General features: G+C 40.8%; 2 protein-coding genes across 2 annotated transcripts in view; both read right to left on the reverse strand.

Moving 5' to 3' along the window:
- Positions 1–318: 318 nt before the first annotated feature.
- Positions 319–12559, reverse strand: dgat2 (diacylglycerol O-acyltransferase 2). The gene is made up of 8 exons (XM_079651660.1): positions 11618–12559; positions 9492–9620; positions 9111–9218; positions 8734–8804; positions 5261–5465; positions 4219–4393; positions 2032–2234; positions 319–1809 (listed from the first exon to the last, which is right to left on the reverse strand). The coding sequence occupies exons 1-8, from the start codon at positions 11655–11657 to the stop codon at positions 1655–1657; spliced, it is 1086 nt and encodes a 361-aa protein (XP_079507786.1). The 5' UTR covers positions 11658–12559; the 3' UTR covers positions 319–1654.
- Positions 12560–15620: 3061 nt separating this feature from the next.
- Positions 15621–25888, reverse strand: part of mogat2 (monoacylglycerol O-acyltransferase 2) — a 31755-nt gene continuing 21487 nt past the window's right edge. Inside the window, exons 3-6 of the mRNA XM_079651663.1 lie at positions 18531–18735; positions 17756–17930; positions 17267–17466; positions 15621–16650 (exon numbers count right to left, since the gene is read on the reverse strand). Of these exons, the coding sequence (XP_079507789.1) occupies positions 16496–16650; positions 17267–17466; positions 17756–17930; positions 18531–18735 (735 nt within the window). The 3' untranslated portion in view covers positions 15621–16495. The remainder of the gene's footprint in view (positions 16651–17266; positions 17467–17755; positions 17931–18530; positions 18736–25888) is intronic.

The raw sequence follows: 25888 nt of genomic DNA on the forward strand, positions 1-25888 counted from the left end.
GCTAGTTTATTTATACTAAAGCGTCTTCCAACACTGCCTGTTATACTTGAATTGTCAAACCCTTAAGCGAGTCAATAAAATTGCTGTGCAGTCAAATACTGTATATATGATTCTGTCAGATGATCTGATCTGAGATACATGTCTTAGCCTGACAGCTTGTGGCAGCATTTGTATGGTTAGGGCTTATTTTGAGGTTCCACAGTGGCTTAAAATGGTCATAATGAAATAATGGATTGTCTCGAGGTAAATTTGATAAAATATGTAAATATATGAGAATTGGGTCAATGTTTCCAAAAACAAGACAGACAAACATACACATCTTCTTCTGAAAACATACAAAAGTTTAATTTAAATATCAGCAGACAAATGATGCCATTCATTATATTGACAGGCCTGTTTATTTTTTGCAATTTTCCTGCACATTGATTACACTGCTCTTTATAAGAAGGCACAATGGTGAAACCAGAATAAGCTTCTCTTCAAATCACAATCTTAGCATGTACTGCTCATCTTTGTGTACAACATGACACAAGCTTACTTACTTTGATAATTTCCAGGATATATATTATTTTCTTAAATACTCTTATTTAAAAAAAAGTATTAGTGACACCCCCTAACATATCATAATGCTTGTATTAACACTCTTTTAATCCCTTTCTTTTCAATTATTACCCATGGCACGGTTACAAAGAGATTCGCTGTACAGTGGAATCATCCAACATGCAGGATTTTAACCAACAGTCCCTTCCTTTGGATATACAACATGAGTTTTTTGTTGCATACACAACACAAAGCCATCCAGACCTGGACAACAGTGGGACAAAAAAAGGAAATCAAGCCAGCATGTTGACTGTCTTGGAAGAATATCATATCAAAAGGCACAAAAACCTCAGAAGGTAATCAGCAATACAAAAAGTGCATCAGAAATATCCATTGAGGGACAAACTCTAAAGTGTCTTCCACTCTACAGAATACAATTAATACTTCATGGCATTATACAATCGTACTGTGCAATCACAATATAAATCCACCCTGCAGAACTCCTTCACCGGTGGCTTTCATACATGTGAAGTACATTCCTGTGTGGGGACAGCAGAGGTCTTTGGCTCAATTAAAATGTCGGCTTATGATCCCAATAATAAAGTGATATCTTCCATTTGCATTGGTTGTGCATTTAGTATATAACAGGATCTGAAAGAGCAGAGGGAGAATGATATGGCTGCATGAGTGCAACTCAGCAAAAGCGTTGGCACTTCTCTCAAGTCCTGCTTGTGACTCTAGCTCCATCTAGTGGAACTCCGCCCCCTCTGCAGTGATAAGACAGCCCACACATGATGCCTTTATTGAGCATGATAATATAAACATTGGCACGCTTTTTGATGTGGGATTTGATGTCCAACCAAGATGCTTAACCTGATAACAGCACCAAAGAGAGGTGACTGTCCTTCCAACCTGCCATTTCCTGAGAAGCAAGCATTCCTATTTGTGTGAATCCACGCAGAGCGCAAAGGTTTCTTTAGCAAACGTGTAATTTGCAGTCCAGAGATATAAAAAAACAGGCACCAAGATAGGATGGGGATGGGTTGGGGAAATGTGCAGGAGGGGCTTGAAAGGTGCTGTCGCAGTTCAGACGTTCAACATAGAACCATCCTTTTCACTGGATGTACAGGACGTCGCTCTCTTTCAGGCCAGAGCGGGTCTTGTACTTGTCAAAAAGGCACTGGAGAGACTTGATGTACATTGTATGGTACAGATCCACCATCTCGTTAGTTGGATCCTCAATTTTTGGCACTGTGATTGGCTCCCCAACTATAACAGAGAAGAGGAGAGGATTAAAGCAATGCGTTCATCAGACAAAGTACAGTTGAAATTCTCAGAACCATAAATACAGCCTCGAAGTCACACATAGCAAATATCGACTTTGTCCCGTCTGTTAAACTGTCAACTGTAATGTACACAAATCGCAGAGTTTGTGGACACTTTGCAACAAGTTGTGATTCCCTTTAACCAAACATTAGTAGAAAAACCTACCTATGGTGGTGATAGGCTTGCCATAAGGCACGATGCCACAGGAGTCACCAAAGAACAGGCCACATCCATGGAAGAGGCACGGGGCAAAGCCTAAGATCTTCTGCAATTTCTTTTGAAGATATCTCCAGTAGGTCCCCTCCTCGAAGATCACCTGCTTGTAGACATCGTTCTCTCCGAAGGAATACACGGGAACCAGGTCGGACCTGAGGAGACACAGAGGAGGACTAAACCACTACACTACACTACATGTACTATCAAAAAAAAGAAAATCAACAAAAAATGTAATATTGAATAAACATTAAAAAAGGGTTTAGTGGTAGAGACTTGACAAATATAAAAAATAAAGACAAAAAAGCTATTAAACGACTATTACACTAACTAAAAAGGACTTTTTTAAATGTTTAATGCCATTATTTATTTGACCTACATTTTTTATTTGTATATATCATGTTCCCTGCATTTACTTACAACATTCTCTGGAATATTCAGCTTATTGTCATTTATTTGAAATGTATATAGTTTACTTCTCCTGCATTAGTTGCCCATTGGTCTTGCAACATAATTTGCACTATTTTATTCAACTCTGTTTCTTCTTGCACTATTGTATTGTTTTTAAATGTGTTTTATTGTTTTATGTCTTTTATATATATATATATATATATATATATATATATATATTATGTTGCATCGTTGGAGGAGCCTGGAACTTAAGATCTCCTACACTGTAGCTGCTGTGCATATGACCATAAAGCCTTTGAATCTTAAATCTTGAACAGTCTGTATATATACTGTATATAATATGTAAATCTATTGGCTTTGAAAACTATTTTGGCACTTGAAGTCTTCCTTTAAATCAATGTTCATCTGTGATAACCATCAGAACTGGATGTAGTATTTTTAATATGCATGTCTCTACATCACTGACAGGCACAGAGAAGAACAAAATCATCCAAAAATGTATTTGTTGTGGTGATCATCATTCAGTCAGTCATGTACTCTGAGTCTTCTGTAGTTTCCAGTTTGCAAATTCACAGACATTTCTCATGTTTGCGTGCATCCACTGTAAATTCAGAGTTATCTTTGGTGAAAAGCCAAGGTCTTGTTGGGTAAGCAGGTACGATAAGGTTCATGTAATCACTTGCTATTGCCTTGAAAATAAATGTACCTTGATCTGTAGCCAAGCTTCAGATGTCAAATTTGATCAGTTGCCCAAACATTTCAAAAGAAGCTTTTGCACCGTTAAACTTTTGGAACTCTTAACTTAATTACTGCTCAATGTAAATATTTGTGGACGTTTTTCATGAAGCTTGATTACTTAATTTAGTAGGTCCCAACCTTTTTGTTGTATGACTTTTTAAAGACATTCAAAGTGAACTCACGACTCTTCATCAAAGGTTACTTATCCTGGGAGCTGTGTGCACACTCACACTGTTGCATTAAAGTTGTTTAAAGATTAAACTAATCAGAAGTTTACAAACCAAAGTCGAAATGTCCCAAAAAAAAACATAATTTTGTTGAGCAGAAAATCGATTTTTAGCAACCAGAAAATATCTCATTCCATCTTCTTCTGATAAAGTGCCTTAGATACATTTGTGATAATAAATCATTAAAACTATTTACAACATTTCCGCCGCAATGCAACTTAAGTGAACTTTATCAGCAGTTTACATCTCTGTTCTATAAGCATCAAAGCCAAGCTAAAGACCCAGAAAGTTAACCCAAAGTTAACTCAATTCACATCCGAGGCTTATTTCAGCTGGAATGCTAACTTACAGTAGCTGTTATGAATAAAGTTGTGCATTATTGCACGTCTCTCTTAGTATGTTCTAAGCTTATTTGGTGATAAGCCACAACTATATAACAAGGATTTTTTGGGGCTAATAGGAAAACAACATGTCCTTTTATAGAACAGTTTGTTATAGATATGAATGCATGATGGAGGTTAATGCTATCTCACCAGTCTGACCCTTCTGAAGGCCACCAGCAGCTCCAAGCTCTACGTAACACAACACTGCACATTCATAAAAGATTTGCTGAGGCTCATTTAACCCTTCTGGGAGTAATACTCTTTTAAAATGTTCATTCCACTGAGTCACTACTGCCCAGAGAATGCTGACATTTTCACGTTCAGTTCCGATTTGGTCCCGGCTGTGGTTGGTTGACTGAGCGTGTGCTTGTTTGTCTCACCCTTTCTGCAGGGCCAGCCTAACAAAGCCTTTGCGGTTCTTCAGAGTGACAGAGTTAAAGCCCGGTGCACACTGCAGAGACTCCGCTGCTCCTCCAACAACGATGACCACGGCGTTCCCCGTCCCGTTACGAGACAGCAGGTAGTCAATGGAGTTCTTGTTCACTGGACAAATACCTGAGAGGGACAACAACATGTGGAAAGATGATTAAAAGTGGTAAAGAAGTATTGTAGGGGAAAATACACTGACTTGTCTATGTATTCCTATTAGACCCCTTTAAAAAATGTATAAAGATATTATCATTCTCAGTCTTTTTTGGACTTTAATTGTTCTTAATGCATTCATATGCAGCAAAGCCCACACGTCTAGCACTAAGGGTGTAAGGATATGCCAGTATTGCTAGTAAGTGTGAGAGTTTAAAAATGTAATATTGATATCCCAGCACTGCTTAAATGATTCCTGCTGATTTGCTATGTTCTCTCTTTTTCCTAGAGAATTTTGAGAGTAATTAATTTTGCTGGACAAATAACGCAAAATAAAGAAAGTATTAGAATGCGTTTTTACATTTTCATAGACATTGCTATATAGTTTTATATTTTAATTATTTTTGCCTTGATAATAGTTTGGTGGAAAATAAATATTGTGACGGCAGTACCACCAAAATAAAATGAAACTAATTAAGCTAAGCATGTTGAAAACAAAACGATGTTCAAAATCGGACCTATTGCAGCTCAAATAACATTCCTTAAATACAACATAACACAAAACAATTCTACGAAGGCGAGTTACCCTAGAAGCTTTTGGAAACAACAATGTCCAATGTGCAATGACCTTCAGTAACCTCTGAGTGTATGTACATTATCTATGAGTAAAGCTGAAGCGCAAACAGCCCTGCAGAACAGAACAGTTAACTCTCTATCAATCAGTCAAATCAGCAAATCCAGGTAAACAGAACCATTCCAAAGGTCCGCTCTCTCCCAGATACACTTATCAGTGTCAGACTTTAAGAAGAACACACTCCAGCGCTCTCCACTTCCTCTCACCTCCAGACATCAGGTAGTCTCGCAGCACGGGCATGCGGAAGTTTCCTGCCAGGGTGGCCAGGGAGGGCTTGATGCCTGGGAATTTCTTAGAGAAGCCTGTAGCCTCGGTCCCAAAATTGCAGAAAGCACCAAAGCAGAAAATCCCGTGGGGATGGTAACCAAAGATGTAGTTCCGGTTGGGCAGCAGGTTGTGGGTTTTAATGAGCTGGAGGAGAAAAGCACAAAGAGGAGCAGTGTGAGGCTCCTTCCATCCCTGCTAGACCGGGACCATCTGACCAGAGAGATGCCATGTTCCTGGCCAATATGGCTGAAAGGGACAGAAGCTGTGGGCCTTTCTATACTAATACTTATTATTATTTACACTATAAACTACACCATGTTCTCACATCATCTTTAGAGGTTTATGCCCTATTGATTTTTATTCCTGGATCTTTTTGTCCGAGTAGATCTCTTTGTATCATTGTTTTGTGCCACATGTTTTATTCTTATTTCATTATAATCTTTAAAGTTGATTTATTTTACGATAAATCAACACACCTTACCAATTATTTGCTAAAAGGAAATGATGCTACACCAAGGATTATTATTATCGTTATTGATTAATCTGTCCATGTTTTTCTACCATCATCGCTTGGGCTCTAAAATGGAAGAACATGTTATTATTATTATTGTTTATTTATTTTTGTTTGTTTATTATATTATTATTATTATTAAGTAACAACGACCCTTTAAAAAAGACGATAAGAATAATATACAGAAACATAAACCTGATTGAAAATAACTATAACATATTACATAATTAAAGCATGCTAGTTTACATATAAGCAGCACTGCACTATAGTATGTTCAATTAAAAATGTGATAAATAATAAAATCAGCTGTGTGCTCCTGTCTGTAACCCTCCTACACCCACACACAATATGTCAGTTTTTTTTAAATATGGTAGGAAATATGCAATATGCATATGAAATAGCACAACAAGTACAGAACACGGTAACTGCCATCTTTCATTCCACCTAATCAATAAATTGTCACAACCACTTGTAGGATGAGTCTGGTGCACAGCTAATGTTATAGTAGATCAAGGACAGTGTTATCAGCCTGAACCCAGCATGCTCTCCTCTGTCTGCTCAGGAACAGTCGTAAAACCCTGACCCACTATACATGGTGTACATATTGTATTGGTACCAATAAAGTACAACTTTAAACATTAAGCTATATTTTGACCTCTTGTTGTCATGGTGAACTTGTCAAACTGCAGAATTCATAAGAAACCAACTGATGTGCACGGTAGACTTGGATTCGTCACAATGTGTACACACAGCTGCCTTGGTAGCTAGTCAAACATGAAGGTTGCATAACCACATTAGCAGAGAGATCACATTAAAGATCTCCATAGTGCCACAGGACTCCACCTGATGCTCAGATGTGAAGGGATTACATGTAACACTTCATATAGTGAGAGAAAGATATGCAGGTTACTGCATCAGAGCACCAACACATTACAGACTCTGGTTCCAGTGTTGATGCAGACAGTCCTCACTCTGTTTTTAAGGCTGCTTTGAACTTTGACCATATAGCTTCCAGCTCATATGCATACTAGCCAAATGGTTATGATAGATGAGATCAATTGCCCTGCAATCAATTGATGCCCCACAGATATATCCTGCTGTCTGTCAGTCGCAGGGCGGGTTCATTCATGTGTGTTCTCTTCAATTCACTTCTCTTTTTCACTTTTGGATAGGTCTTAGGTTACATGAAGGTTACATACAGTAAGACATATTAGCATCATTATTATGAATTACTTTGTATCTTACTTACTTCTCTGTCAAAGTGTCTTTGAGTTTTTATAAAAGCGCTATATAAGTCTCATGTATTATTTTTATTATATTTATAACATTATGATGACAAACATGGTTGAAGTAAGGTTAAGGTGATCATAAGTCAAACTTATTTTTATTTATTTTTTATTTATTACGATACAATGAGCACATTTTACTTTTAAATATATATAAATATTTGTCTTTATTTTATTGGACATTTTACTTCTTATGTATATGTCAATATATTTGTTTTGCTTTTTATTGCACATCCTTACTTTAACTTATTTTCTTGCTAGCTATATTTCAATTATTTCTTTTCAATTATTTTTTCAATAATTTTATTCTAAAATGGAGCAACTGTCACAAAACCCAATTTCTCGCCTGATAAATAAAGTCTTCTGATTCTGATAATTGGTGTGCTCTCATCACTTAATGCACATTTTAACTGGCTGGGTGAAAAAAAGAGTGATCACATCAACCCACAGAGAGTGACTATAAAGAACACACTGTGCAAATCAAAGCCATGAACAAAGGTCACATGTAAACAGTAGGGCTTCAAATTCCTCCTCCTGCGGTAACTCTCTTTGTTTTTTTAAACTCTGTGCAGTAGATAAGCTCATAAACAGCTCGGAAGGGATTTTATTCTCTGAAACATTGTCAGTAACTCTTCATTCCCAACACATTAAGTTAGAACATGATGGAATCACACAGGTTCTGTTTCATTAGCATTATGAGGCTCAAACCTAAGGTAATTCAGCGATTTAGTGATAGCATTCACAGTTGTGAGATATACTTAGTATCTGTCAGTAATTGGGCTGCAACTCACAATGATTGATCAATTGTGTCGTCAATGAAATGCCACAATATGTCGTCAAAAATCCAATCAAATGATCCCCATCTCCAAGGAGACAATGTCATAAAGTTTACAACATTTTAGTGTAGAAGCTAGAACCAGAGGATAATTGGTACTTTGTCTTGATTAAAAATATCAAATGAATAACCAAAGTGTGCTAGTCCACTGATCAATTCAATCAGCTCTGGTCTGAACAAAAGTGATGATTCATGCAGAAATCCCATGACAACTGACTGAATCATGTGGCACCCCTATAAACTTGCTCCACCCATGACTTTTGGATCTTCAGCAACTGCTGAGTTATGCACAGCTACAGTACAGTACACACCCGAACCCCCCCCCCCCCCCCCCCCCCCCCCCCACACTGTCGATGTTGACGTGCGAGGGGCTGAATATGCAGTGGGCAACACCTGAAGGCAAAACAAGCTCAGCGCTGCTTCTTCGCCTATCAGGTGGGACAAAGTCTAAAACTCTCAACCAACGTCAAGCAGTCATCATAATCAACCGGGACGAGGTACAGCATGTAGCCGGCAGCTGATACCGATCCTCCCTGATAAGCTTATCTATAATGATAAACCTTTGCATGGCTGGGAATCGATGAACTGGCTAAATCATACTGTACTGACTACCCTAAGCATGAGTTAAAATCACTTTTTTGTGTGGGAGCACAAATGTTTTGATGGTTAATTTCATTACTGATTGGATTTCTAACATCTTCATACAGCTACTGTTATCTTGAGTTTTTAAGATGATAAATTAGCAGTCCGTGGTACACCAAGAAACTGAGAATTGCCTACCCTGACTGGGAAGTAGTCCCGGAAATATGTCCACACGGTCCAGTTCCTCACCCAAGAGGACCTCCTGCCACCTAAAGAAGACATTACAGATTAGAAATAACTTCACTACATCAAAACTACAGCTAAAGTGCTTCATTAGCATTAATCTGCAATAATTACATTCATAAATAATTTAGTTTATAAAATGTAAAAGATATATATAAAATGAACACACAGGGTAACCTGTTTAGAATAATGCTTTTTCAGTCGACAAAAAAAGTTTCCATTCATTGACAACATAACAACATTTAGCAAAATGCTAACGTCAGTATGCTAATATAGGAATGGTTAACAGGCTAAATCTGGCTTGTTAGCATTTGCTTATTGGCACCTCTTGCCTTGTTTTGGGGTGTTCCAGTCCATGATGAGCCAGGCGGTGTACATGGCAGCAATCAGCCAGCAGTCAGTGCAGAACATGTAGATAAGCAGCACAGTGCAGGCAGTACCTGGGGGGGGGGGGGGGGGGGGGATGACATCAAGTGTTTAAATACAGATGTCATTCTTGCAGATGACCTACAAATGAAAGGCTTAACTGAAGGCTTAGATATTCTGTGAAAGGCTGGGAGGTACAGCAGTCAGACACAGAATCCTCCGTGTGCAGCTCAGATATATGACCTTCTTGACATGAGTCTAATGAGACTACAAGATAAGTCTCCCATGTTCCTTTACTTTCTTAAGGCTTAAGTAAAATGAGCCTACACACAAACACACTCGCTCACCCAAGGCTAAGAAGCTGAGGACCCACTGCAGCACAGAGATGACCTGCAGATGTTTTTCCATCTTGGATCTGCAGGGCCAAAAAGCCACGGACAGGTCCTGCAGGGCAGAGAGGATGCTGGCGCCAGTGCCTGGAGACCAAGCAAGAGACAGTAACAATAAGAGTTGTATCAAAATGATCAAATGTAATAATACTTGTCTTTCGTCCTTTTTTATAACTAATGCTGTTGATGTATTGTGATTTTAAGAGTGCATATTATCATCTGGCCAGAGACAACAGCTGGAATTAGCAATGATTGCTAAAGCTGCTCCATTTGCTGTTTTGTATGACAGTTGAACAATGGGGACTTTCTACAACACTAAAAACAAATAATCTAAACTAACATCCAATTGGGTGGGTTATTAAAGACTGTTACAGAAGCAGATGAGAAGGATAAGCGATGCAATCGAAACAGTCCTAGTAATGCTATTTGTCCAGAGCTGGACATCAAACTAAATATTGACCTCTACACAACACAGCAGCCCTACATCCATACTCATTTCAGCCCTCTACTCACCAGCTGTTTTCAGTCACCAGCCCATGCTAGTAAAGCCATGAAGCTACAGAATATGTGTGCGAAGATGGAGCGAACAGTACAAGACACATTAAGAACAGCTGAGGCTAGTCAAGTGCGCACACAGACAGCCAATAAGAAGAAGAGCTGCCCTCCTGGAAAACACGGTCATCTAATCCCATCTGTGAACACTGCAAATAACCCACACTGGACTGCTGCTGGTAATACCTGCGAACTATGATGCTATAATGGCTTAAAGGCTATACAAGCGTGGGTGTGTGCCAGTGGCTGATGGGGAGAGACCGGAGAATTGGCCTGGATGCTGGTTACAGCTGAATCGGCCTACTTACAGCATGTGGAGTCCCACTGGGTGCCAGATCAATATGCTAACCAGACACAGAGGAACACACACTGAAATGTCCTGCAGATGAAGCAACAGGTGGAGCATGGGCTCTTCAGTCAAAAACAGCTTCTTTCTCTTTCTTTAGAGATGGTTCCACTCGCTAAAGATAACAGCCTTGATAGACTCATCTACAGCAGCAGAGTCTGCTCAGAAGTTCATATGTTTTTGAAGTCTGGCATGAAATAATACTGAAACACCAACAAAAACACTGAGAGATATGTTTAGCTCTACATGTTAAATTGTTCATAATGGCCATAAAGAGAAAACCATTTAAATGTAAGTGATGAAGAAGCAAATCTTCAGTAGTAATTTACCAGAAAAGGCTCTCAGTTAAAATCCCCTAGTCATATGTTGGACAATCACGAACATTTAAGCTTCTCAATTTAACTTACATTTTCAATATTTAACTGCAGAGAAATTCAAAAATGCGATGCACATCAAACTGTGTTCGTTGGACTTTGGTAGAATAAGCAATAACAACCACATAGCACAAATCCAACATATTATACATGCATGCAATGAGGAAAAGCCATTTCAATTTTAGTAACCAGGCACAAAATCCACTGTCAGGAAAAGTCTATAAAGTTCAAACTTCTCCCATGAATCCCTTACTCATATGTTGGACATTCACAAATAACTATTATTTTAACCGTCATATGTATAATATTGTACTGAAAAGACTTGCAAAATAGGGTTCATATACAACTCTGGACTTGAAAGCAGTATGTTTAGTGACAAAGTGCAAAATCAGCATATTATATGTCGATGCAATGAAGAAAAATTGACTTTTTAGTAAAAGGGGACACAATCCAGTCTTTACAAGAAACTCTTTCAGGTTAAACTTTTACCTAAGAAAATCCCTGAGTTGTATGTTGGACTCCCACCAACAACTCCTAATTTGACTTTAGAATTGAAGACTTTATTTTAACTGCAGAGAAAATGCTCACTTGGGCTGCACATAACACTGTTTCTTTAACTTTATTGGAAGCAGCATTCACAACCAACCACAAACATGCACCAACATACATTAGATAGTGTGATATTCAGGACTAATCCCCTTTAAAATCACATGCAGTGTTATGGTAGTGCATTTTGGACATGTGTGTCTGTCACCCTCACAGGACTGTGTGTCTGCTTTCCGTAAATCAGTTCACTTCTCCAGAGCTCTTACCTTTGAGGGCGCCAGAGTACGCAGCGAGGATGGTCTTCATAGCTGAGCTTCAGGATGGAGAGGAGGTGCTGAGAGTGGAACGCTCAGATGTTGGCTTGCGGGCTGTCAGGATCATAAATCCAGCCTACAGCTCCTCGGACACGGCTGCCTGCGACTGCGGCTCCCAGACGCGTAGAGCCGGCCTTTAACGAGCGGGGGAGGAGCCTGGAGCCGGGTCTGGGTGGATTCATAATATAATATAGCAGCCTAATGTCAAGACGTCTGGACGGGATGCGTGGGGGGGCAGTGCTGCTGCTGTCTGTATTTATTGGGGCAGTCACGTGGGTCAGCTGGGAGCAACATGGAGCAGGATTTTACCATTTGACCATTGACCCTGCCTCACCTCCTCACAGGTGTAGATGGGAGGAGTGGGGATTTCAGACATGTTTGTTTTTTCCTAAACATTTTCCTTTCCTTGTTATTTTACAACATAAAACATGTCGTAAATGTCGTGAGGACATGGTGATTTATAATGCTACTAATGTTAGTGGTAAATGTACAGCAATTCAATAGCATGTTTCCATTATTTGCAACCTTTCAAAGCCCATTTACTTTTACTTTTACATTTTAGTCAGCATTCACCCGTTAACATACATTCATACAGAGACCAAACAAGGGGCCACCTCAGGGAGACTGACATTCACAGACATTCCCACACCGTCGGCCATCGGGAGCAGTTTGGGGTCAAGTATTTTGCCTGAGAACAAATCGACATGTTAACGGCAGGGGATGGGATCAAATCACCCACTTCAGATTGGTAATGTTCTCATTATCATTCTTTGTGTTGTGTTGCGTCTTTTTGAGAAGTGCCATACTGCTAAAAGTTTCTTATTGTGTTCCTATTGAATGCCTTACAAAACATGTTTGCACAGCCCTAAATATTGTTACAGAGATGTTGCACTTGTTGCACTGAACGTGACTTCAGTGTAGGCAGCTGTGGGTTCAGTTGTGAAAAGTTCAAACTACCAGGTAAGTCCCGAGGCTTCTGAAAGGCTGGCATGGCACAGAAACTCACCCGCCAGGACCTGCTGAAGGTGGACAGAAAAATGATGTACAGCTGCTGGCAAACAGCTAAAGAGGTCAAGAGTTATATAGTGGTGCGGGAATGAGTCCTAAAAAACACAACTGAGTTAGCATTTCAGCACTTCTGGTTAACTCAAAATGTTCCGCGACATAAAATATGTCAGTAAATACCCAACCAGTATTTAGCTAACTTTCTGCACAGTGAAAAAGAAAATAGTTCCTTCATGAAACTGCTCACGACAATTGTCATTGATTTAATGAATCAGTGTTTATTTGCTGGATCAACTCATACTGGAATTTGACAAACAGAAGTGATTCTGACTCAAACTGGTATCAATTTAACACCACAATACATTCCCAGGTCACTGACCTTGCCCTCTATAACCTTATCAAATTCAATATCAAACCCAGTGTTTACTGAGGAAATATTTGCACTTTATATCAAATAAAGTTCATCCCAAAAAGTAGAACTGATAGAAGCACATGTCCAGTGGGATCAGGCCCAAGAATCAGAACTGATTTTGGCTGAAATGATTCATACAGTCCTTGACATGAGATAAAAGTTGAGAAATGAACCACCCATTTAAACTTCAGTTACATAATCATGCATTTACAGTCCTCTAATATCCCTTATGCTTTATTTTCAGTTTGATCTGGTTCTAATTGCTATATTGACATTGATTGTTCTTATAAAGTCCATTATGGTCCGGATGTCATGAATCAAAGTGTTCCATTCAAGTCTATTTTAGTTTAGTCTACGCACAAACATTATTTTTGTATTATGCAATACCTCAATAATTTCACCTGTTTTTCAGTGTTCCATGTTCTTATATGATTTCTGCTGTGTATTGCATTCTGTATCTGAAGAAAAGATACCAAATTATCTATACGACTTTATTACCATGCAAGATTCCTTCCCCATATCACGCCACAGTTGTAAATATGGTACGTATGGATATTCTCAGGCAGTCAGTGTTTTGTTTTCCTTTAAGAAAAAGCCAAGATAAGATGTGACCCACAGGAACCTATATTGTTTTGTACCTTGAACACTGTCTTCAAAGAAGGTCAGAAGCCGTTTTGTCTGAAGACCCCAATGTGACACATGAATACTTTAGTGTCTTACTATTATACAGAGCATGCAGCATTAATCATTGTGTTGTTTATGTTTTCCTGTCATTATGTCCACTACTATGATTTGTATGTCACTGTGTTTAACATTGTTTGTTGTGATGTTATGATTACAGCTCTGCAGGATATGAGCTGTTGGGGTATATGAAACAAATAGGTCTCTTCTGATAACGATTGTCAATAGGGGATCAGCTTTTGATACAGTTGGTATCAAAGACAGGAATATTACAATAAATTACATTTCATTTAGCTGATGATTTATTCAAAGCTACTTACAATAAGTGCAGTCAACTATGAAGGTACAAAGTCAAAACAGCAATCTGCAGTTACATTAGCTTTTAATTAGCCAGACCATTGAGAGTGCTACTGAAAATGCAACATACCGAAGTGAGAAGGTTTTTATTTGTATTTTATTGACCAATTTCTAGTGGGAACTGATGGGTTTTATGATTTAACCAGGTCATGGATGTAGGGAGGGCCTGATCCAATCACAGCACTTTAGCCCGACACCTGTCTTGAATCAGAAAGTGTGTTTACTCCATTAAATGTTTTTTTGTTCCATTACAGGTTCGCCGGTCTTGTCCTAACACACCACCACATACTTACTGCATCATCCTTTTACTGGTGTTTTCCCTTCCTAAAAATGTCCCGAAGTTTCGAATTATTCGTCTCTCTTGCATCACAGTAAGTATTTTTCTTTTAGTCAGCATTTTAATCAGCTCAACACACACACACTCACACTAACCTTGTCCAGACTGAGTTGAAAGCATCAGGGCATTGTCCAATCTGTCCTTTCATTTGGAAATACCAGAACCCTGCCATCTGAGATAAAAAGTGTCGACCAAATGTCACAGACAGTCTTATCATTTGGGAACATGATCCAAAACCGGGCACTCAACTTTTAATGTGGAATTTAGAACTAATAAAACAATAAATGAGACACGTATTCATGATCTTTGAGCATGTTGGATAACATCAGACTAGTTTGTGCACAGCTCAATTTGCATTATGTTTGATAGGAATGCACATCTTATGCACCGGTCATAACCATATTTTAATTTAAAAACAGGAAATAAATTTGGTACTAAAATAGGAAAAGGAATGGCTCAACATTTTGGAAAATATGCATGCAGAAGGTTGAGGCAGAAGATGGGTAGCCTAGCTTGCCTTTACCTTTTTTTACCAGCTGAAGCTCTAAAATAAAATAAAATCCTATTTGAATCTATACAAACCGCAAAATATAAAACAACAAATGGTGTTTTTACGATGGGTTATTTTGAGTTTTTCTTGCCTTTTCCTAACTTTTTCCCAGAATCCCTGCCAGGCTAGTTCTGCTACACACATTTCTGTTTATCTTTGAATTGTCTTTAACCTTTGTGTTTTCTATCCAAACTAATGCAGTACATGTTCATGCTGTTGTGTTGTTATTGCTTCTTGTTTTTCAAAGTAAGACAATGTACGCATCTATAGTAGCAACGGTACAGGCTATGCAAAAAATACCAAGAACATTTGATGGCCTTATGAAAGCCAAACTCCCATTTCATATATGTCCACGGTTTGATGAAGGCTTTGGAATAGAGTTCACACACACAGAGCTTGAGGCGCAGCTCCCTCACATCTTCAGAAACACACACGGCAAGCGTGAAGTCCAAGGTTTGAAGAGATTATTGAAATGTATACTTGCACACACACGCATGCACGCACGCATGCACGCACGCACGCACGCACACACACACACACACACACACACACACACACACACACACACACACACACACACACACACACACACACACACACACACAGAGACATCTGTCATTAAAGGCATGATGATAGGTTTAATTTGTATTTGGCCACAAACGGTTATTGAATAAAACAATCAGTGAAATGTCTCTTGATGGAACTGCTTACAACCCAAAGACGTGTTTCATGTGTCAAAGGACCACAACTGTTTTCGGTCCAAAAATATTGGGAATCTCAGGTTTATTTTCAAAAGAGTTTCTAATTTTAAATCAAAATCTGAAACGTAACTAGTAACTATAGCTCAAACATAAATGTCGTGCATTAGAAAGTACAATATTTGGCCAAACATAAGGACACAGAAATAAAAATGCTCAAGTACAAAAATTGGTCTTGTGTAAATGCACTAAATTACTTTACAACGCTCTAATGTTAAATTATTTCTTAAATGTTTCAAGGGCATAATATGTAAAACAAAAATATATAACGAAATTCAGTTTAGTGGTGTTTTCCTTTTTATAGCACTTGGATAGATACAAAATCCGCAAAAGATTAATGACTGTTTCTTTAAAAAATGTTGCAACCCAAATTGACATTATGACCCTGTATTAGAAAGTCTTCCACAAAATCCAGAACCCAGACAGGAGCCCCCACTGGGAGGTGGTGAGGAAGACTTGTGTCACCCAACCCTTTCCCACACTGCCCTGAAATCATCTGAATGAACAGCCAGGTCTCAGTTATGAAGACACAAGCATTTCTATTTCACTTTTCCATTTGTATAGGGTTGTTGAGTCCTCCCTTATATTAACGAATACAGCAGTATGTCTTCTTGTAGAACCAACAAAAGCCGATTTATCTTTAATTTACAGGCCAATTGAGAGTAAACTCATGTCTACCTCATCTTTAAAAATAAATATACATTTAAATTCACTCCAATATCAGTCCAGTTCAGACAAAATTCAGTTGTGTGTCCTTGTCCACACCGTAGTTTTCTTTGTGCTCGTCAAACAGCTTGCTGAGTTCGTCCATGTAGAGCTGGTGGAGGGCATCCAGTTCCTCGGTAGCTGGCTTCTCGTTCTTTTGAACCTGAATGGGCCTTCCAACTGCAGGAAGGAGAAAAAACAGAGTCAGTGTACTTTACAAAAAAGCAGTCTGGTCTTCGATTACACTTCGATTACACTTTGTTGACTCAGTATTAACCACGTTCGCTCCAAATGTATTTCCCAACCCAGCAACATGATGATTCTGCCAAAATCAACTCGCGGTTCGATTTGTTCCTGCCAGGTAAAGCCAAATGCAATACATGCTTTAATTACAGGTTAACCTTGACCCTCTTTTGCAATGGTTTTGTGTTTAAGTGACTTATCGGGACCATGTTTTGTAGAGATTTGGTAAGTATTGAGGCAATTCTGCACCGTCAACGTACGTCCACTAAAATTGTTTGATTTTGGTTATTTTGGATTTGTGACAAATGTGACCTTATCAAGAGAAAGTGGCAAAGTCTGTCAGTGAGAAAGAAAGTGGTTGGAGATTGACAGCGTGCTATTGCCTGTTTTGGGTCTCTCACCTTCAGCATTCACACTCAAAATGTGGCAAAACAAAGTCGATGTTGGAAAAAACATATGACACAGACTCCATAGACTACTGTAGTGCAAAGGGAAGCTAACTGGGTCCTGGATCCTGCTGTGTGTACTGCACTAATCTGCAAAGTATACTCACCCACTGTATGGATGGGTCTCCTGTAGGGCATGAGACCAAAGGAGTACTGGAATATGCCACGTGCATGGAAGAGAGGCAGGGAGATACCCATGATGCTTTGCAGCCGCTCCTGTGTCCATCGAAGCCAGGTTCCTCTTTTGTTTTCCACTTGATCAAACAGTTCATTTTCTCCAAAAGAGAAGACTGGCACCAGATGAGCACTGAAAAAAAAGAATGATTTACTGGTAAAATAATTTCACTAATTGTATTACTTTTTACTTCTGTTTATCGTTCAATAACTGAATTGATTTCATAACAGTCTATGTGCTTAGCCAAGAAATTCCATGTGAGGAGCTTGAATAAGCCTCTGTTTCAAGAGGCCACGCCCGTTATGCAACAAACCTCAAAGGAGTAGATGGAAAAAATCCTCTCACAGGCCATAAAACCTTTCGGAGAATCAGCTCTATTAACAGAAAACGTTCCTCTTGGCCCAGGGCTCTCTGCTCTTACCCGTGTACCATCGCCATTTTGATGAAGCCTTTCTTTTGAGCCAAGAGTACATTGTAGGTCCCAGGGTGGGCATCGAGGGCCTCTGGGGCCCCACCCACTGCTATTACCACAGCATTGCCTCCTCCTCGTTTGCGGAGCGGATAGCTGGCACTCTCTTTGTCAGAAGGAATCAGACCTGCAGTGAAGTAAGAGACAACGAGAAGTGATCAAAATAAATCAGATCAAACCAAGAATGTCATAAAAAAACTGTTAGTATGTCAAGTACTAACACTGTTTGAATACAGTAATCAATTGCATATTATGCTCATTTTAATATAAAGTAAGATACGCATCAGTATATAGTGTCTCAACTGGGACATGTCTCCATGGTTTAATGTTCAAAAAGCTCTGTATTTTTCCCATACTGCCTGTGCTGCGGCACCTCTTTTCACCCTCTGTCTAAAACCAGAGCCCAGTCTGCTCTGATTGGTTAGCTGGCTGGCTTTGTTGTGATTGGTCAACCGCTTAGAGATGTCCTGCCCCTTAGTCTATCACGACGATGTGTCGGAACACTAGCCAATAGAAGTGCAAGTGTTACATAGTGATGTCATTATGTTACAGAAGTAAACAAAGGAGTCCAATGGAGGTGCTTCAGGCAGACAGGGGGTGGGGGGGGGGGGGGGGCAGAGGGATTCTAGCCTTTGCAGACCATTTACATGCACTGAAACCTCTAGAACACTACAGGGAAGGGAACACCCCTTCGGTTTGATTGAGTACAAACGTCTCTGGCCCTCACCTGCACACATGATGTAGTTCCTGAAGAACGGGGACCTGAACCAAAGGGGCAACATGAGCAGGTAGCTGGTAAGGCCTGGAAACAGCTCTCTGAAGCCCGTGGCGTAGGTGCAGAAGTTGGTGAAGGCCCCCGCCACCAGCACGCCGTGGGGGTGGAAGCCCAGGACGTAGTTGTGCCTCGGATCCAGATCAGCTGTCTTCACCAACTTGGCGGGAACAGAGAAACATTTTTGCAGGTTAGCCATGTAGAATACGTCATTTCCTATGATCTGATTCTTCTTTAAAGAGTTGACTACACTGTCAGCCCTTTGAGGAAGACCATTTCCCCAGTGTCCAGCTTTTCTGTCTGTGTGCAAAGTATTTAGAAACAGCCTGCTGTCAGACACACTCCCCCTCATACACACACTGTACCTTCAGGTGTGGAAAGTAACTTTAATTCAAGTCATGTATTTTATATATAATTTTGAGGAACAGACATTTTCTTTTGTATTTTCTTTGAAACCTACTTTAGTTCCAGACAGAGGAAGATATTAGGAGTAGAATCTGCAGCAATGGATCAATACACCATGGGTTCATTCACCTGTCCCGCAGAAACACTCATCACTAAAGATTCATTAAGCAGAGGACTGTCTAGCCCAGTGGTTCTCAACTGGTCAGGCCTCGGGACCCACTTTTTACTTGGTCAATACACCTCGACCCAACATTTTGAAGCACTCAAATCTACAGTATTCAGCAAAAACACGTGCTGTAATATATACGCTTTTCAGCATACAATATTAATACAAGTGAAGTACAGTGCATATATCCCTTATATCCCTTCAGAGAACTAAAGTATGCTTTTAAAGGTTTAATTAGATGATGGAATCAAAGCTGAACTATATAAAAAGGCACACATGCTGAAAACCCAACCCCAGCAGGGGGGTCTGGGTGGATTCTCCCCCAGGAGATTTTTAGAAATACTAACATAAACTATGCATTCTGGTACACTCTGAGAAGAAAATAAATAAATCTATTACTACCCGACATATTAATAATATGTTATGCCATTGTTTGTTTTTCACTTTGTTCTGACATCTTGCAGAAGAGTAAAGAGGAGATAGTCTGTGTGAATTACTTTAAATTGTGGGTAAGGGACCGGGTAGATAGCTCCCATTGTTCTGTGACCTGTCAATCATCAAACCGGGGGTCATATTTCATTATGTGTTCTTTTTTATCTGAAGTTGTACCCATGGATGTATAAAGAAGAGTTCTACCGCAAAGTTATTCTCCGTGGGGACATCCGGCAACAAAATAAAAGTTTGACTTTTTCCCCCCCAAAAAAAAAAAAAAGATTCCAATTTTTTTTTCTCCAATTCTTTCTTCTTCACTCACACATCCGCGACCCACTCGAAACGGGTCCGCGACCCACTTTTGGTTCGCGACCCACCAGTTGAGAACCACTGGTCTAGCCTGCTGTGAGGTGGTTCTTTTGTTCCTGCTCTGTTTGTGAATACTGGATATACAGTGACATTATTTGCAACAGTAAACAATATTCACATAGCTTGACTCCAATTTGACTACTTACACAAACATTAAAAAAACAATAAACTACAGTACTGATTTAGCGCTGAAATACTTACTATAGTGACATCACTATCTACAATTGTTTTTTTCGTGTCAAAATCAGGGCATTAGAATATATTAGAGAGATATCATCTTTCTTGTTGTATGCATTCATCTTACTTGTCAAAACATGGTGCCTGCTTTACTCACAATGCAACTGCAGCAGCCAACAGATCAATGTTTGCACTAAACACAGAAGATGTTTTGAATGCTTTACTGACGTTATCAGTCTTTGAAATGATGTCATATTTCCATGATTTGTCAGAAATATTGTTCTATATCTTCAACTGTAAAAGATAAGATATCTATGTGTAAGATATATCTGTAGAGGGTGTGCGTGCCTACAGGTCCAGAGAGCGGATGGGGGGGATAGTGGGGGTCACTGTCAGAGTCAAGAGGCGTGTGCTGTCCTTTGTTTTGAAGCAAGTATTATGCACACAAAAAAATAAAAATATGTGCTCTCTCCACTGTTTGTATCTGAATTTGATGCCTCACTGTTCTCTGAAGAAAATAAGCATTGACTTTCATTAAATGTATTATGTCAACAGATTTCACATAACTGTATTTGGTCAGTTGAAAGCAATAAGTTGAACCTTATGTTTTATTTTAACTTGAAATGATTGCTTTCAACTAAGCTACTACACTTACGTGTGTAATTAGCTGACATAAACACTTATTTAAGTCAACGTTTCAAAAATGTTCACTGTTCTCATGGCAAGATTCACACACTGAAAAAACTGAAATGCTGAATTTCATTAAATGTATTATTTAAACAGATTTAACTAATATTAAGTTTAAATACAAAATATTTGGTTCAACTTAATATTATTGCTTTCATCTAAACTAATACAGTTACGTTAAATCTGTTGACGTAATACATTTAATTAATTACTTTGATTCTATTTTGTACTTTTTTTGCTTCAATTTAAGTATTAAAAGAGAGAATCCAAATGAACTCCAGTGGTCTTGTATCACTCAAACAAGTTGCTGTAGATCAGAATCAGACTATAGGCTGTTGTTGTGGCTCTGTTTGTATTGTGGCCCCTTCTCCCGGGGGGTCCTTGATCACAGAGTCACTTGTTAGCTGAGTTCCTAATGATGAGGACCCTCAGTGCTGATAAACAGAAAACTGTCCGGACCAATCACAGAGCAGCAACAAGGAGATTTTAATACACCACAGGATACATACATATATGTATTGTTGTTACATATTGTACAATGTGTACATTTTAATATTTGTATTGTACATTATTTTAACTTCTTATGTCTGAATACATATTTTTATTCTATTTTATTTTATTTAACCTTTTATCTGCACCATTTTACTTCAACTTTTTCTGTTTTTAGAAATATCATTATTCTATTTCATTGTACATTTTTACTTAATGTATTATGTGTGTTTAGATATTTATATTCAATTTGATTGTATAACATTTTTGTACACATTTTGACTTTGACTTGAAACAGAAAAGCCTCATTGGCCTCTTGAAGAGCGTCAGATGTGAACCCTGATAGCTCTCCCTGCATGCAGATTTGTTTGTCCTTTAGTTGTGAAGTGAAGTGAGCGCACGTCAGCTGGTGATCTGCCTGCCTGAGCTGATGATGCTGCTATTAGAAACGGTGGGCAAAGACACACCATCGAAACGAATGAAAGGACACTGCCTCCCTTCACCCTGACATTGAGTCCTTGTTTCAGCCCTAATCCTGCGTATAGTCAGATGATACATGATCCTTTAGGTCTGGGTTGTCAGAATGAGGGCAAACCCTGGAATGTCATAACTTCTCATTCTTGGTAATAACTTTATTTGTATTTATTTTTACATAGAGAACAACGTTAAAGTGATATTTCGACTGATAAACATTCACACGAGATCTTTAATACCTCTCACCATGTTATTGGCTTTATTTACGGCGTGGTAAATCATGTGAAAATATGTCATGATGTCTTCCCCATTCTATCTCTTGTGGAACTGTTCAATATTCTGTACTACTCTGTATTAGCTCCTTAATAGTTGTTATAAAAAAACACCTTCAAATACTCAAAATACTGTATTTTCATGTTGCACCGGTCAATTTAGAGAGGTTGAGCTATTTTGCCTCCTATAACATGTCTTCTTTCAGATTATTTACGATTGAAATCTGTATATTTCTTCTAAATGTACCGAAAGAAAAACAGCATTTGCATAATAAAGCATTTTTGAAAACATGTAATCTGAAAAAAAATGATAATTTGGGGAAAGTTTCTTAATGATATACAAGGTAAGAATGTACATGATGTAAAGAGATGTCCAGAATTCCCTTTGTAAAAATCGTTGGCTCTATATATATATATATATAATGAAAATGTTGTACCTAGCTTCGTCCAACGTTCAGATTAATACCAAATGTATTTACACATTTCATAATAAAATGCCTTTTTCCTTTATTTGCCTTAGTTTGACTTATTTCCATTGGAATTTCCATCATTATATATGTTTATAGAATGACTATTTTCCAACTATTATCTTGTATCCTTTTAAGACTGAATGATAATATTAATTTCACTAAATGTATGTCCCTGTGATTGTAGTATTATCACTTCTGTATCGGTGTTCTCCTGACTTTTATTCTTATATGGAGCAGTGTTTATGGTGCTCACGGTGTGACTGCCTTATCATACCTCGTCCTGGCTTTTATTATTATTATTCTTTTTTGTTTGTTTAATTGTTTTACTTATTGACTGGATGTGTCAGAACTTTCTCCAATTAAACAAAGATAAAACTGAGGTAATGGTTTTTGGAGCCAAGGCAGAACGTATAAAAGTTAGCGCTGAGCTTCAGTCTGCAATGTTTAAAAGTTCAAAACAACAGATAGATCCAAAAATCTAGGTGTAGTCATGGACTCTGACCTGAGTTTCAACAGTCACATTAAAAGAGTTAATAAATCAGCCTACTATCACCTAAAGAACATATTGTGGTGATTGACATTATTCACCCACGGAACTATGGGTCGGGGTATTGTTCCGCACGGACATTAGTGAGTTGACCGGACTTCCTGTTTCCCCCGGTCTTACCTTCCCGGGCTGAAAGCTGTTTACATGTTGTTCTGATGTTAAATAAAAGTCTAGCTTGTACCTTCGATACCCCGCCTCCGACTCCCGTCTCTCGGCACTACATTGGTGACCCCGACATAAGTCTCGTAGAAGGATCCGAGACTGAACCGAGCATGGCAAATAACGCCGTTTTTTTCAAACTGCCGGAGTTTTGGGATACATCTGCGGCTGCATGGTTCGCACAGGCGGAGGCTCAGTTCGCCCTCCGCGGAGTAACTGATGACGCATCACGCTATTTCCACGTTGTTTCGGCACTGGGAAGCTCCACTGCGACCCGGACGGTGGGCTTTATTACATCTCCCCCTGCCCAGGATAAATATGCAGCGTTCAAGGCTTTCCTGCTAAAGACTTTCGAGCTGTCTCGGTCGGAACGGGCCCGACGCCTGCTCGCTATTCATAGCCTGGGAGACAGCAAGCCTTCTGACCACATGGAAATGATGCTCAACCTGCTAGGTACGGAAGAACCCAATTTTTTGTTCATAGAACTGTTTCTTCGGCACATGCCGTCGCATGTTCAGACAGCGCTCGCTAACACGGCTATTACTGAGCCACGCGCTTTAGCCGAAGAAGCTGACCGGTTCTTCCTGGCCACCCAGCGTTTTACCCCTGAGGTGCTGGCCCCGACACGCAGCGGCTCCTTCCCTGGTAGAGGCATGCCACCTAGCAGAAGCTCCAGGGCCGACATCAGCGACTCCAGCCCTGGCCTGTGTCAGTACCATGCACGCTATGGGGCGAAAGCGAGGATGTGCCGTCCCCCCTGCACCTACAAGGAAACGGGAAACGCCAAGGCCTGCGCTCGGTAGTGGCCGCGAGCGTGGGCACATCCAACCGGCTCCTGTTCATCAGGGACACCCTCTCTGGTCGCAGACTCCTTTGTGACACAGGAGCCCAGCGGAGCGTCCTGCCGGCTACGGTGGAGGACGCCGCCGGTGGGGGCCACGGCCCACCTTTGACGTCCGCTAACGACACCCCTATCCGCACCTATGGCACAAAGACAGTGGACCTGTGTTTCGAGGGTCAGCGGTTTAAGTGGGATTTCATCACGGCTGACATCTCCTTCGCCCTCCTTGGCGCAGACTTCCTGTGCGCTCACGGACTGCTGGTGGACGTCAAGAACAGCCGCCTGGTGGACGCACTGACGTTTGCCTCGTTCGCATGTACCCGCGGCGAGGCGTCATTCAGCGGGCTCTCCAGCTCACTCTCACAGGGTGACAAGTTCCAGCACCTTCTCAGTGAGTTTCCCGACTTGACGCAGCCCACCTTTTCCGCTGCCACTACCAAACACAGGGTAGAGCACCACATTGACACTGAAGGCCCCCCAGTCTATGCTAGGGCCCGGCGGCTCAACCCTGACATGCTGTCGGTCGCCAAGTCGGAGTTCGACAGCATGGAGCGTCTGGGCATCATCCGCCGCTCGGACAGCCCTTGGGCTTCGCCGCTCCACATGGTCCCTAAATCAGCCGGTGGCTGGCGACCGTGTGGTGACTACCGCCGCCTTAACGACGCCACTACGCCAGACCGCTACCCGGTCCCTCACATCCAGGACTTCTCTTCACACCTGGCGGGCAAGCTGGTTTTCTCCAAGGTGGATCTGGTGCGGGGCTACCATCAGGTTCCGGTGCACCCCTCAGACGTCCCCAAAACTGCGGTGATTACGCCGTTCGGGCTTTTCGAGTTCCTGCGTATGCCGTTTGGACTTAAGAACGCAGCTCAGTCCTTTCAGCGGCTGATGGATTCGGCGCTCAGAGACATGCCATTCATTTTTGTCTATTTAGACGACATCATTGTCGCCAGCTCCTCCTCTGAAGAGCACCAGGCACATCTCCGTGTCCTTTTTGCGAGGCTCAGCCAACACGGCCTGATTATCAACCCGGCAAAGTGTCAGTTCGGGTTGTCCTCCATCCACTTCCTCGGGCATCTCATCAGCAAAGATGGAGCCGCCCCCCTCCCATCGAAAGTGGAGGCCGTGTCCGCCTTTCCACGACCGTCTACAGCTCGGGCGCTCCGAGAGTTCCTCGGGATGGTGACGTTTTATCCCCGGTTCATCCGCCGGGCGGCCCACACCATGCGCCCGCTGTACGAGGCCCTCAAGGACAAGTCCCCCGGCCAGGCCATAGACTAGACGGCTGAAAGGGAAGCCGCTTTCGATGCCACCAAAGCCGCCCTGAGCGAAGCCGCCATGTTGGCTCACCCGTCACACAGGGCCCCCATCGCTATCACCACCAACGCGTCTGACTACGCTGTGGGCGCGGTGCATGAACAATGGGTCGACGGCGCCTGGCAACCGCTTGCCTTTTTCAGCCGCCAGTTGACTCCCAGGGAGCGCAAGTACAGCGCTTTCGACAGGGAACTCCTTGGTCTCTATTTGGCTGTTCGCCACTTCCGTTTCCTGCTGGAAGGCCGGGAGTTTGCGGCGTTCGTGGATCACAAGCCACTTACTTTCTGCATGTCCAAGGTGGCCGAGCCGTGGTCCGCCCGACAGCAACGCCAGCTTTCGTACATCTCCGAGTACACCACGGACATACGACACATCGCTGGCAAGGCTAACGTGGTCGCGGACTGCCTCTCCAGAGCGGTCATCGGAGCTGTGCAGCTGGGCCTCGATTACCTCCGCATGGGCGCTGACCAGGCCTCTGACCACGGGGTCCAGACCCTCAAGGCCTCGG

The sequence above is a fragment of the Notothenia rossii genome, assembly GCF_949606895.1.
Source record: "Notothenia rossii genome assembly, chromosome: 9".
In the NCBI taxonomy this organism is placed as follows: domain Eukaryota; kingdom Metazoa; phylum Chordata; class Actinopteri; order Perciformes; family Nototheniidae; genus Notothenia; species Notothenia rossii.

Excerpts from the sequence above, each read along its gene's own strand:
- dgat2 (XM_079651660.1), bottom strand. The coding sequence starts at position 11,657 with ATGAAGACCATCCTCGCTGCGTACTCTGGCGCCCTCAAAG. Across the intron at positions 8,805-9,110 it reads CTGGAACACCCCAAAACAAG|GTGGCAGGAGGTCCTCTTGG; the intron begins GCAAGAGGTGCC and ends TGTCTTCTTTAG. Across the intron at positions 1,810-2,031 it reads CAAGCCTATCACCACCATAG|TTGGGGAGCCAATCACAGTG; the intron begins GTAGGTTTTTCT and ends TCTCTGTTATAG.